This window comes from Puma concolor, chromosome B2, assembly GCF_028749965.1.
Source record: "Puma concolor isolate L17-30 chromosome B2, mPumCon1.1.hap2, whole genome shotgun sequence".
NCBI classification, from domain to species: Eukaryota; Metazoa; Chordata; class Mammalia; order Carnivora; family Felidae; genus Puma; species Puma concolor.
Genome location: NC_141671.1, coordinates 126,629,847 through 126,642,067, shown reverse-complemented (window position 1 = coordinate 126,642,067; position 12,221 = coordinate 126,629,847). Strand labels below are relative to the sequence as shown.

The 12,221-nt window shown below is 41.7% G+C and overlaps 1 protein-coding gene across 7 annotated transcripts in view; it reads right to left on the bottom strand.

Annotated features, from left to right (window-relative positions):
• ARFGEF3 (ARFGEF family member 3) overlaps positions 1-12,221 on the bottom strand; it is a 188,889-nt gene that overhangs the window by 96,283 nt on the left and 80,385 nt on the right. For 6 of the 7 annotated variants that reach the window (XM_086707978.1, XM_086707973.1, XM_086707971.1 and 3 more), the window contains 3 exons: positions 11,713-11,835; positions 7,732-7,774; positions 4,813-4,891 (listed from right to left, as the gene is read on the bottom strand). In XM_086707978.1, the coding sequence (XP_086564104.1) occupies positions 4,813-4,891; positions 7,732-7,774; positions 11,713-11,835 (245 nt within the window). The remainder of the gene's footprint in view (positions 1-4,812; positions 4,892-7,731; positions 7,775-11,712; positions 11,836-12,221) is intronic. The other variant, XM_086707972.1, reaches the window with a different exon arrangement.

The window sequence follows — 12,221 nt, the reverse complement described above, 5'->3', positions numbered from 1 at the left end:
TCAAATTTAGTTAGAAAAAAGGAGAGAGGGAATGAAGTAATTGTGTGAGAAGTAGAATGGAATTAAACGCATGATACGGACACTTGGCCTTGCCTCAATGATTCTGAGAATGCTTTGGTGTAGAGCCCTCTCTGACACTCGGTACTGGGAAGAGAGGGGGGTAGGGAGAGGTTGGTCGGAGACCAACAGGCAAAGAATGAATACATATCTTTATGAGCCCAATTATCCTTCCAAAAACTCTTGGATTTAAAAAGCACCATGTAGGGGCGCCTGGGTGGCGCAGTCGGTTAAGCGTCCGACTTCAGCCAGGTCACGATCTCGCGGTCCATGAGTTCGAGCCCCGCGTCGGGCTCTGGGCTGATGGCTCAGAGCCTGGAGCCTGTTTCCGATTCTGTGTCTCCTTCTCTCTCTCTGCCCCTCGCCCGTTCATGCTCTGTCTCTCTCTGTCCCAAAAGTAAATAAACGTTGAAAAAAAAAAAAAAATTTAAAAAAAAAAAAAAAAATCAAAAAAAAAAATAAATAAATAAAAAGCACCATGTAACTCGACGTGCCTAATACAGAGTTCTATGAATAACGCATCTCCAAGACATGTGAGTTGTTCCGTGTACTTGGACGCGTTTTGTGAATCCTCCCCCGAGACTGAACATATCATGAATACATACCCTTGACAGAGCGAAAGCCTTGCGAGGTATTTGGGCATTGATTTTGGAAATGGTCGTTGAGGGGAATAGTGGCCATAGTGTGATTTTGGAGGAAGAGGATATTTAGAAGGTGGGAGAATAAGAAGTTTAGCTAGTAGAAATGAGAGGAGTTGAGGGAGAAAAATCAGAAGAAATTGTAAAAGGCATGAAAACTTGACAAGAAGAATAAACAGAACCACCAGACTGAAAGCAGCCAAGAGCATGGTCCTATCTGACCAGGTGGCCTTACAGGTCTTCCGTTTACACGGCAATGAACGTGCGGCACCCCAGTGTCCTTGGCAACAGAACCCTCATCTTGGGGTAATGGAATCATGAGGCGAAAGACTATACTCAAACACGGTGAACAGGCTCCAGAGGCAGAATGATAACTGGGGAAATGCATTGAAAAACCAATCAAGACTATGAGAATCCTATAAAAACCATTAGGCTTCATAATGACATGCCTAAAGCCATCTTTAAGCCAATGACTAATGAGAAATCCTAGAAAAAACATGTATGTGTCACATGAATTACTTTTCCGAATGAAAGTCCACTTTAAGTCATGGAATGTTGTAAATATTGCAAATATTTATCCATAAAAAATTCCATTTGTCCCAATACTTCCTAGAAGATACCAATATTGAAACTCTATAATAATTACAGCAGATATAACCTAGGACTCCCCCAGATAAACTAGGTCATATGGTCACTCTACAGATGGAGGTCCCTAGGGCTGATGTTAGAGACATCCAGGTTTTTTAAAAAAATTTTTAATGTTTTATTTATTTTTGAGAGAGAGAGACAGAGTATGAGTGGGAGAGGGACAGAGAGAGAGGGAGACACAGAATCTGAAGTAGGCTCCAGGCACTGAGCTGTCAGCACAGAGCCCAGTGCGGGGCCCGAACCCATGAACCATGAGATCATGACCTGAGCTAAAGTTGGATGCTTAATTTACAGAGCCACCCAGGCGCCTCTAGACATCCAGGTTTTAAAGAACCATGAACTTCAAGCCCTTACTGGACTCAGCTGAAGACTCTTTGCTGACCAGTGAACAATGGTATGTTTTAAAGCTATCATTTATAGATCGACAGATTTGTTCTGATTTTTCTTGGTGGTTACTTTTTAATTATTAATGACATAACTACCTCGAGCTTTTCTAGCACTTAAAACCTTAGTCTTCCCTTAGCAAACCACTCAGGGAAAAAATGTTGAGCTTATTTGTTTTTCCTTGCCTGCAAAGTAATGAACATAGTCTTTAAATTTTTCAAAGTTTTGATGGCCTTTGTTTGATTTCCTGCTAAGACCTAAGTGGGTGGGATAGGAGAAGCAGCATCTTTGACAGTGGGAAACCGCCTGGTTGCTGTCAGTGAGCTGCGGTGTTCCCCTGGTGAACATAAACAACTTCATAGGATGTTAATATCAGATGAAGATTCTCCACGATGGTGACAGAATAAGAGGCGAGCCAATCTACAAACAGGCTTGAATGAAGATTTAAAAAGAATTCTGTACAAACACAAAAAAGACCAAATGTCATCCTCCCCTAGGAGTGACTCTTGCTTCTTCTACAATGAGGGCATTGGCTGGCTCCAATCTGCCCCCCTCCGCCAACAGCTTGATAAAAACTAAGATGCCCCATACCAGGATTGCCCCTACTTTCTGACAGCACTCAATCCTTGAACAGACCCTCATTTCCTTTAACCCACTCCAAATCACCTAACTCTGATTCCGATCCTATAGCAATCTCTCCTAAAATCCTTTGACTGGATACCATTGGCTCCCCATAGTATACAGACTCCCTTATTATTACAGGTAATAAACCTAATTCTGCTAACCTCAGGTAATTTTTGGCTACCGGGCATCAACTCTCTTTTAAGCAAATATTCTCACTTGATCCTTACAAAAACCCTAATATAGTTTATCTTACTAATATTATATTACATAAAAGAAAATAATAAATGATATATTCATTAATAGTAAATAATATATTAACTATTTTATAGGATACATAAGCTTATGGTAGTTGAGAGCTCTGCCCAAGAGCTAGTAAAGAGCAGAACAGGGTTTTATCCAGCTAAACCACCAAAGATAACATAGTTGAGCCAATAGTGGTTAAACACCATACATGATTGTATTTTAGGAGAAAACAAGCCAATGAGAAACATATCCCAGCTCTGATATAACAGCTGGCTCTGCTATGGGGGAGAGGAGCTAGGCAGGGGTGGGGAGGAGTGAGCACTAGAAGAAATCTAAACCCTGGTCACAAACAGGTAGAGTGAATATATAACCTATCCCAGCCAGGACCCTGTTAAGAGTGAAGGAGGGTGATTAAAATCATAAAGGACAGGCATAGCATGAAACTCTCCCAAGGTGATCGGGTCACATGGGGACTTCACAGATGGGGTTACGGTAGTTGGTGTTAGAGCCTTCAGGTTAGGGTAACAATCCGAGCCTCAGGCCTCCTGCCCCAACTCTCCGTGGTTAGGAAAGATGGGGACCTGAGCAGAGTACAGGAGAAGCCATCTACACATGCCATCTGCTGTCAGACCCATCCCTTCTGAGGAAAAATAATGTGCTGTCTAGAGTCCAGGGTGAGAGAGGCTTGAGGGTGGGGCTCTGGAAGAAGTGCTTTGCTTTTTGGCTTGTATTACCTATGGATTAAATAGATCTCTTCATTGTTTAAGTGCCTAACATGAAGAGAGCTTAATTTGGTCAAAATGTGCAAAAGGTGCAGGGGCGCCTGGGTGGCTCAGTCAGCTAAGCATCTGATTTCGGCTCAGGTCACGATCTTGTGGTTCGTGAGCTTGAGCCCCACATTGCATTAGGCTGTCTGCTGTCAGCAAAGAGCCCGCTTCAGATCCTCTGTCAAAAATAAATTAACATTGGGGTGCCTGGGTGGCTCAGTCAGTTAGGCGTCTGACTTCGGTTCAGGTCACGATCTCACAGTTTGTGAGTTTGAGCCCCGTGTCGGGCTCTGTGCTGACAGCTCAGAGCCTGGAGCCTGCTTCGGATTCTGCGTCTCCTTCTGCCTTTGCCCCTCCCTTGCTCATGCTCTCTTGCTCTCTCTCAAAAATAAAGATTTAAAAAAATTAAAAAAAATAAATTAATTAACATTAAAATACGTGCAGGCCCAGGTGACCTAGAGGAACGATGGACACACTGATGTAGAGACCACTAGGCAAAAACCTCAACGAGTCATTCTAAGTTTAGCTCTTAAAAATCCCGAGTTTATTAGAAAAGAAACAAAAATGAACAAATGAACAAGTTTCTGCAGTTTTTCCAGCAAAGTGAGAGACCTCATTAGTATCTCAAGTAGACTCTATCTCCCAACTTTTCACTATATATAAAAATTTTTAAGTAAAAGCTCTTTGAATTCTCAAGTATTCTAGTTACTAGTAAATGAAAGTGTCTTTCACAACTCAAAGGGCATTTCAGAATCTTACTGTGTTGTGGGAGTTTGCAATTAACTATGTATGTAGCTGGTGGAGACTTTTCATCTCATCTTGGAAAGTCTAGTCCTTTTACAATTTGGCTTGACTAGAAATGTATAAGTTAACTTATTAACCTACCGCCTGGAGAGTTCTGGAGAGTCGGAGCCATGGATACCGTCTATATGACCTAATTATCAATGATTAAACTGGCATGCAAAAAAAGATGAGAGCAATGTGTTCTTTCCAGAGATATGCAGGTGAGCTCACAGGCTCAGGAAATGTTTGAAGAAATACAGAAAGACCATACAGGGCACCCTTGCCCTTTAACAGAGGAGAAAAGCATAGCGCAGGGTGATGAGAAGACTATTTAGAGTCACACAACTGGGTTACGTCAACTAGCTTTGTCACAGCAACTACCTGTCAGCCAACATTCTTCTCCCTCAGCCCCTTGCTCGAGAGATCAACTCTTCTTTGCAAGCTATTGTTTTCCCATTTCTCACGAGAAAATGATACCCTTCAGTCATGGTCTTTGGTAATGTGGGCTTGCCCAAAGTCACTGCATATATTTCTCAGGAATGACAGGTGAATACCAATGGGGGGAACCATCGTCCCTATAATCTGCAATCTGAAGTGATTCTGTAGACCGAAGTTACCTCAGAAACGGACCTCCGATGAATAAGAACACCAGTGTTGAAGGCACTTACTTGATGGCGGCTTGTAGCTTCTCACACAGAACGGTGAGCACAGAGACAAGGTCATCACAAAGGGACTCAACTGTTGACCCTTCAAACAGAAGAGGTTATAAGCATTAGACATTGGCAGAGGGCACTAGAAGCTTCCCCAACAGTCCTTCCCATCCTCGGCTTTTGATGTGTTTGGGAACAAAAAGGTGGTGTTCAGATGCTGAGCCTGCCTTAGGTCACCAGAATCATCATAGAAAATATAAGTATTCATTTCTGAAGGAGAATACTGAAAATACAGTTAAAAAAATGACAGATGTTTCTTATCATACGTAAGACTCATTCGCACTTAACAAAAGATACTTTGATTAAGAAACAACACAACTGACCACGAATTTCTCAATATTTAGGCCAGCAGACTACCCATGTATCGCTTATTCTGACCTTTGGAATTTCTGGGTCATTTGACCACACTTGAGTGGTATCAAAGGGAGAAACGTGGCCGCACGGAAGAAACTAAGGAACTCGGGAAAGAGGGCACAATAACTTAGTCACCATCTTCACCACTTGTACTATTCGTCTCGCATCCTCAGGGCACAGGGTTGTTAATGGAGCAACCAATGTCGGAAGAAATGATTTTCCCTCCAAACATATTCATGTCCAGAAACCAGCAACCAACTCCCACGGAAGCACTGAATGTACTGGAAAAAAGGCTGACATTTAGAGTCTGCTCAAGTACTGGTCCACAACTTGCTGACCGCGTGAGCTCAGGTAAGTTCTGGTTTTCCCTTTGGCACAACGGGGACAAACGATCCCAACCTCACAGAATTGTTGGGCCAAGTGCAGTAACAAGTGGAAGCATTTGCTTTGCCTGTAACAGACACCTTTAAAGAGCTATACAAATGCAGCGAAGTATTTGATGAACATATAGAGGAAACAATGACCACGAGGTCGAGGAAAATGGAGGAAAAGGGCGAGAGCATAAGAGAGGAAAAGACCACAAAGTTGGAGGGGGACATGGAAGAGAAACGGCTAATTGTCAGAATTCATGACCTTCGATGCAGGAAGAAAACCTGAGAAATGACAAGGTACAGTGGTAAGACACAGTTACAAACAAATAAAACCGTAAGTAGCCCCAAAACTCAGGTTTAGGTAAATGTGAGTCCGTTCATTTTTAACTGATGTGTATTTTTATTCAACGTTTATTTATTTTTGCGACAGAGAGAGACAGAGCATGAACGGGGGAGGGGCAGAGAGAGAGGGAGACACAGAATTGGAAACAGGCTCCAGGCTCTGAGCCATCAGCCCAGAGCCCGACGCGGGGCTCGAACTCACGGACCGCGAGATCGTGACCTGGCTGAAGTCGGACGCTTAACTGACTGCGCCACCCAGGAGCCCCTGATGTGTATTTTTAAAGATCTGTCTTTGACCAAGAGGACTTGAACCTCTTTTTTTGGCTTATGAAACCAAAGTGAAGATTTTATGGGAGCTGCAATTGCCCAAAGAGGGAAAGAGTTGGGTGGGGCCGGTCACTGGGAGCTTCCACAGGTGGCAAGATGCTGACGCACATTCCGGTGGGTCTGTGGCCTGAGAACGGAGCAAGGGGCGATTAAAACAACACGCTCGGGGCGCCTGGGTGGCTCAGTGGGTTGAGCGTCCACTTGAGCTCAGCTTGTTTGTGCCCTGCATTGGGCTCTCTGATGTCAGCACAGAGCCTGCTTCCGATCCTCTGTCCTCTTCTCTCTCTGCCCCTCCCCCCCACTCTCTCTCTCTCTCTCTCTCTCTCTCTCTCTCTCTCAAAAAAGAAAAAAACAAACAAACATGAAAATAAATAAACAAAACAACATGATGCTCAAGCAATGCCTTCAGAGATGGCTTGACATCTTTCTCATTTCCTTCCTTCACTGTTTCTCTTAATTGTGGCTGTTTGGCTGTTTCTCTCTGTCCCTTCCGTTCTCCTTTTCATCCCCTCCTCCCCTTTTCTTATTACGAACAAGCGAAAATATCAAAGAAAAGCAGATTTTCCAGTAGTTTTTAAATTACTGAATAAAATCTGAAATAAAATACAGCTCAATTTTTTTTTAATGAGAGAATTTGGATATTTCGTACCTCTTTCAGAAAACAATACCACCAAACTAAAAACAAAAACAAAAAACCAACTGCTTGGCAATTTTATGTAGACCTTTGTTTTTCCTTTTCCTCTGGGTCAGAAGGAAATTCCCTACCTTGATTTCGTCTGTTATTTATTTATTTATTTTTTTTAATTTTTTTTTTAATGTTTTTATTTATTTTTCAGACAGAGAGAGACAGAGCATGAACGGGGGAGGGGCAGAGAGAGAGGGAGACACAGAATCGGAAGCAGGCTCCAGGCTCTGAGCCATCAGCCCAGAGCCCAACGCGGGGCTCAAACTCACTGACCGCGAGATCGTGACCTGAGCTGAAGTCGGACGCTTAACCAACTGAGCCACCCAGGCGCCCCTCGTCTGTTATTTAAACTGAGCTGTCTGTCCTGTAAGACTCCCTGTGAGGTTCCTTTTTATATATATTAAAAAAATGGCACTTCATAAACTTACTTCTGGTGCAATAACCCTGTGCCAATCAGGTTTCCATAACCTTCCGTCCAATTCTCATTTTACCAATGAATAAACCCGACTTCAAGGAGAACAGCAACAACAACAAAAACCTAGGCTCCAACAGGAAGATGTATGAAGAATTAATATCCTTCGGATGGTTGGTACAGAAAGAGGTGTAGCTGGCATGGGGTGCAGGGACAGAAGGGAGATTAAGTAACAGCTAATGAATTGCCAGTAAGGCAAAGGTAAGCCGAACCTCTGAGAACGGTGAACTAACCTGGGAGCTCCCACTCATCTTTACACCCCCAGTGCCAAGCACACAGTTGGCACCCACTTCTTAAATTGAACTAGCAAAAATCGAAACCAATACCTTGATTCCTGAATTCCTGTGGGACGTCCGGGTTTTCAATAATCTAGTGAGGGAGACACACAGAACAATCAGGAGATTCAGGCGAGAAAATTTCTGACTCTTAGGCAATGGAAAATTTTAGGAAACAAATGTCATTCTGAGCGCTCTGGGGCTCAATTAACTTACCTAAGTGCACCCTCCAGGTCTTGATAGCATTACTCATGGTATTTGTGAAAAGACTCTGATGTCTGGAACTGAGCTCATCAGTTCCAAAAATAGTTCATTCAAGAGTCCACAGTCTTCCCAGAAATTTAAGCCCGTTATGCACTTTATTTATGATTCCAGGGTGCTGAGCTGGGACTTAAAGCCATACCTATGTAAACAGGTTACCTTTGTACAGAGAGTTTGTCCCAAGGTCACAGATTACACTTTGATTGGCACCTAATGAATACAGACTCTTAAGAAGGATCAGGTTTCTGAACTTTAAAATACAGGTTCAAAGATGACTGCTGGTCAGGAGCACTTACTTCCTATTTGATGGGGGATCATATTAACTTCCAACTGTCTGACCAGACCAACCACTCTGGGCTGTGGCTAGGCAGGTGTAGAACTATCGGGGTAGAGACAGAACCTTGGGGGAGGGGAGAACAGGAAGGGAAAGACGTTGACTATTAATTAGGCTCACTTCCTATTGCAGAGAGAATTTAGTGACTACTAAAAGGAGAGTAGAAGCCTCTTAGGTCTCCCCACATCTGAGCACTGGAAAAGAAGAGAGCATTTTCAGGCTAATCAGCTACCAGACTTGTAAATCATCCCAGGGCACTGTTTTGTTTTTTAGACTTGTTACAGGCACACATCTTTCCTATTCTTTGTTCCTCAATTTGAAAGCTCAGCTGCTTCCATAGCATTCATTGTGAAATGCCATGTCAATGTCTACAGCTCAGTAAGTGGCTAAATACAAGTGTACAACAGCATTTTCTGGAGGAAATACATCTGAATCGTTTTTAAAGGACAAGAGAAACACTACCACCTACCCCTTAAGAATTTACGTGAGGCATTTTTGCTTTTTGAAATTAGTAACTTGAAATTTCACCATGGCTTTCATCATCTAAATAATTCAATAACAAAGCTTGATAATAACTCCGGGATCCTGATGATACAAAATCAAACTGCATAATCTTTCCTGGGAGTGGGGATAGACATTAGGTTGAAGATACAGTTGGACCCTTGAACAATATGGCGGTTGGGAGTACCAATCACCCCTTATGGTTGAAAATGTGTGTGTAACTTTTGACTCCCCCAAAACATGACCACTAACAGCCTATTATTGGCCAGAAGCCTTACCAATAACAAAAATAAGTCAATTGACACATATTTTGTATCTTATATGTATTATATTCTGTATTCTTATATTAAAGTAAGCTAGAAAAAAAGTGTTATTAAGAAAATCATAACAAAGAGAAAATACAGTACTGTATTTGGAAAAAATCTGTATATTAGTAGACCCAGGCAGTTCAAACCCATGTTGTTCATGAGTTAACTGTACATTTCATGCTAATGCTTTTGGCAGTCTAGATTTATTTTCTTTTCATTGTATTTAAGTCTTCCTACTTCTGATATGGCCCATGATGTCTTCCTGTGATGGGTCATGCTACATATCTTCCCCAGGTAATGTGAGGTTCCCATGGGAGAACATAAACTCTCCTTCGAATGAACCTCACTGTGCTTATAGACCTCTTCCCTTTAATCGCCATTCTTAGCTGACAAAACTTTTGTCTCTCTCTAGTTGACATCACAAATGCTACAAATATTAGGATCCTGAGAATTGTTTTTCTGGGACATGGACACATCTCCGGGGACTGCATGAGTAATAGAAAGGAAATAACAGGAAACACTAATTTTCCACCTAATTTGGGATCTTGCCTCAGGCTGGGTAAGTCCAGATGGTCAGTGATGAGCAGGACCAGAGGGCTGGTTAGACATACAATACCAGGGACAGAGGCAGATAACCCTGTCAGTTTTTATTTTCTTAAAGATTTTATTTTTAGGCAATCTCTACACCCAACATGGGGCTCACACTCATAACCCTGTGATCAAGAGTCCCACACTCCACCAACTGAGCCGGCCAGACACCTCACCATCTAAGTTTTATCCAGACCTCTACAGCTTTACCTGTTACCGTTCTTATAGAAGAGCAACATGAGCTAACAGGCTAAGTCATTTTACTTGAAACCAAATACCTTCCTACTTAAAAATTTAAAAATAAGATTAAGTGAACTAACATAAGTGAAATCACTTTGAAATTACAAAGTTTCATTTAATGGTTCCTCTTAAGACATTCAGACATCATTTCTATTATAGTATTTCGTCATGTTGCCATTTAGCAAGGATGAACTATGTATGATTAATATAAGATTCTCAACATCTGAGGTTTATCTCTAGTAAGATGTGTTTTTAACAATTTTTTCTTAAATGTTTTTTCCCTTAGCATGTTTTCCATTTACAATTTGAATTTCTTTTAAACTACTATTCCCATATTATCATACTCAAAATCCTAGTATAAATGAAGTAGTTTTTAACAAAATGTAAGCTAACGTCATGTCAAGATAAAACAATTTTTTAAAATAGAAACTTAGGCTTCGGACACAGCAAACATTGAAAAAAAAATCAGTATCTGCTTTTTCAGATTAGTGTGGTATTTTCAACACTGGCTGTTGCAGTCACAGTTAGGAGCCTAGGGGTTCGGTGATGGTTCTTTCACTGATAAGGTCATTCATTTTAGATTTCAATTTCACCTCTCTGGGCTTCATCTTCCTCATCTGTAAAATGAGGGCTAAAAGAATTGGACTAGGTAAGCTGGAAGGTTCCACTCAACTCTATAAATTAGAAAATAACTGAAGGTAAAAATTAGAAATGATTTTAAGTGAAACATGAGACCTTAATTTCTGTAAAGTTAATTCATGAGATGTCTCAGGCTGCCACTGAGATCCCTTATTCTAAAAAATAATAAAGTGTTCAATTCAGAATACTTCTTGTGGATTTCAAAAGAAGTTTAACCTGAATTCTTCAGAGGCAGATTTAAAAAACCAACCACACACCTATTTTGAACAGGAATCATCTCTTCATTAACATTCCCAAAAGACAGGACATACAAGAAGCCAGTTACGTTTATATTTTTCCCGGGAATGCTCATTTTAGACAATCTGTTCAAGTTTGGATCAATAAGCTCTAACCGGCTTTGATGACAGAGAGAAGTCAAATCCAGCTTCTCCCCCCCCCCCCCCCCCGCCACCCCAATCCCCCCATGGTACCAGCAGGTGAAGGAAGACCCCCCTCCCCCCGCACAATCTTTTAGTTAACAGAGAGAAACACAGACACCAAACCTTAAAGCATGTAATTGACTGCTATTAACTTTTCCTAATTTTGAATTCACTTCTGATACTTCTTAATATATCAGTCCAGTGTTTTTATATAAAAGCTTTCAATCTGAGTTTTTTTTTTTTTCCAACGTTTTTTTTTTTTTTTTTTTTTTTTGGGACAGAGAGAGACAGAGCATGAACAGGGGAGGGGCAGAGAGAGAGGGAGACACAGAATTGGAAACAGGCTCCAGGCTCCGAGCCATCAGCCCAGAGCCTGACGCGGGGCTCAAACTCACGGACCGCGAGATCGTGACCTGGCTGAAGTCGGACGCTTAACCGACTGCGCCGCCCAGGCGCCCCTTCAATCTGAGTTTTAAAAAATGATTTAAAAAGACAAGTGAATTATAAAAGAACGACTGAAAAAAAGAGTAGAAACCATAAAGAGAAACGACTCTCAAAGCTTTAAACAGGCAAAAATATACTTAAAGAGCTTAATTTATATGAATCGATGCTCTTCTAAACCAAGCAAGCCCTTCCTACTGTTTCAGTAGGAAGCAGCCCCGGCAGGGGGTGAGGGAGGGAGCGTCTAGGATGTGGAACACACAGCATGCAGTTACACAGAGACACCGGCAACATTGCTCACCGTATTTTCCTGCCTTTGTCGTAACTGTAAAGCCAAGTCACCCAGCATTTGACTGAGAGTTGCCCGCACAGCCGTGTTTATACTACGCTGGTGACAGCTACATATGTATGTCTCAATGCACACCTGGTAAAGAAATAAGATAGCAACACACACGCTCTGTAGATAACAGTTCATTACCAACATGCTTTGGAATTAACCGGAGAAGCTATTAAATCCTCCTCAAATAGAAAGTCAGCCTGTTTTAGGACCAATTATCCATGAGTGCTATAAATATTTACAATCCCGGAAAATCTGTTTTTCAGCCTATAGGAAAACTAACATTTTCCTAAATATTACCACTCTTAGAAGCTTATTATTCTGAGCATCATAGGAAGATGCAAATTAGTGAGTTTTAGATATGCCAGATAATGCTATCTAGGGCAAACTCAGGTGGCTGGAAATTAATCAGGAGAAGCTCCTTCCATGGCAAAACAGGAAAGGAATGTATGAGCTTCTGAGTTATGAAGGGT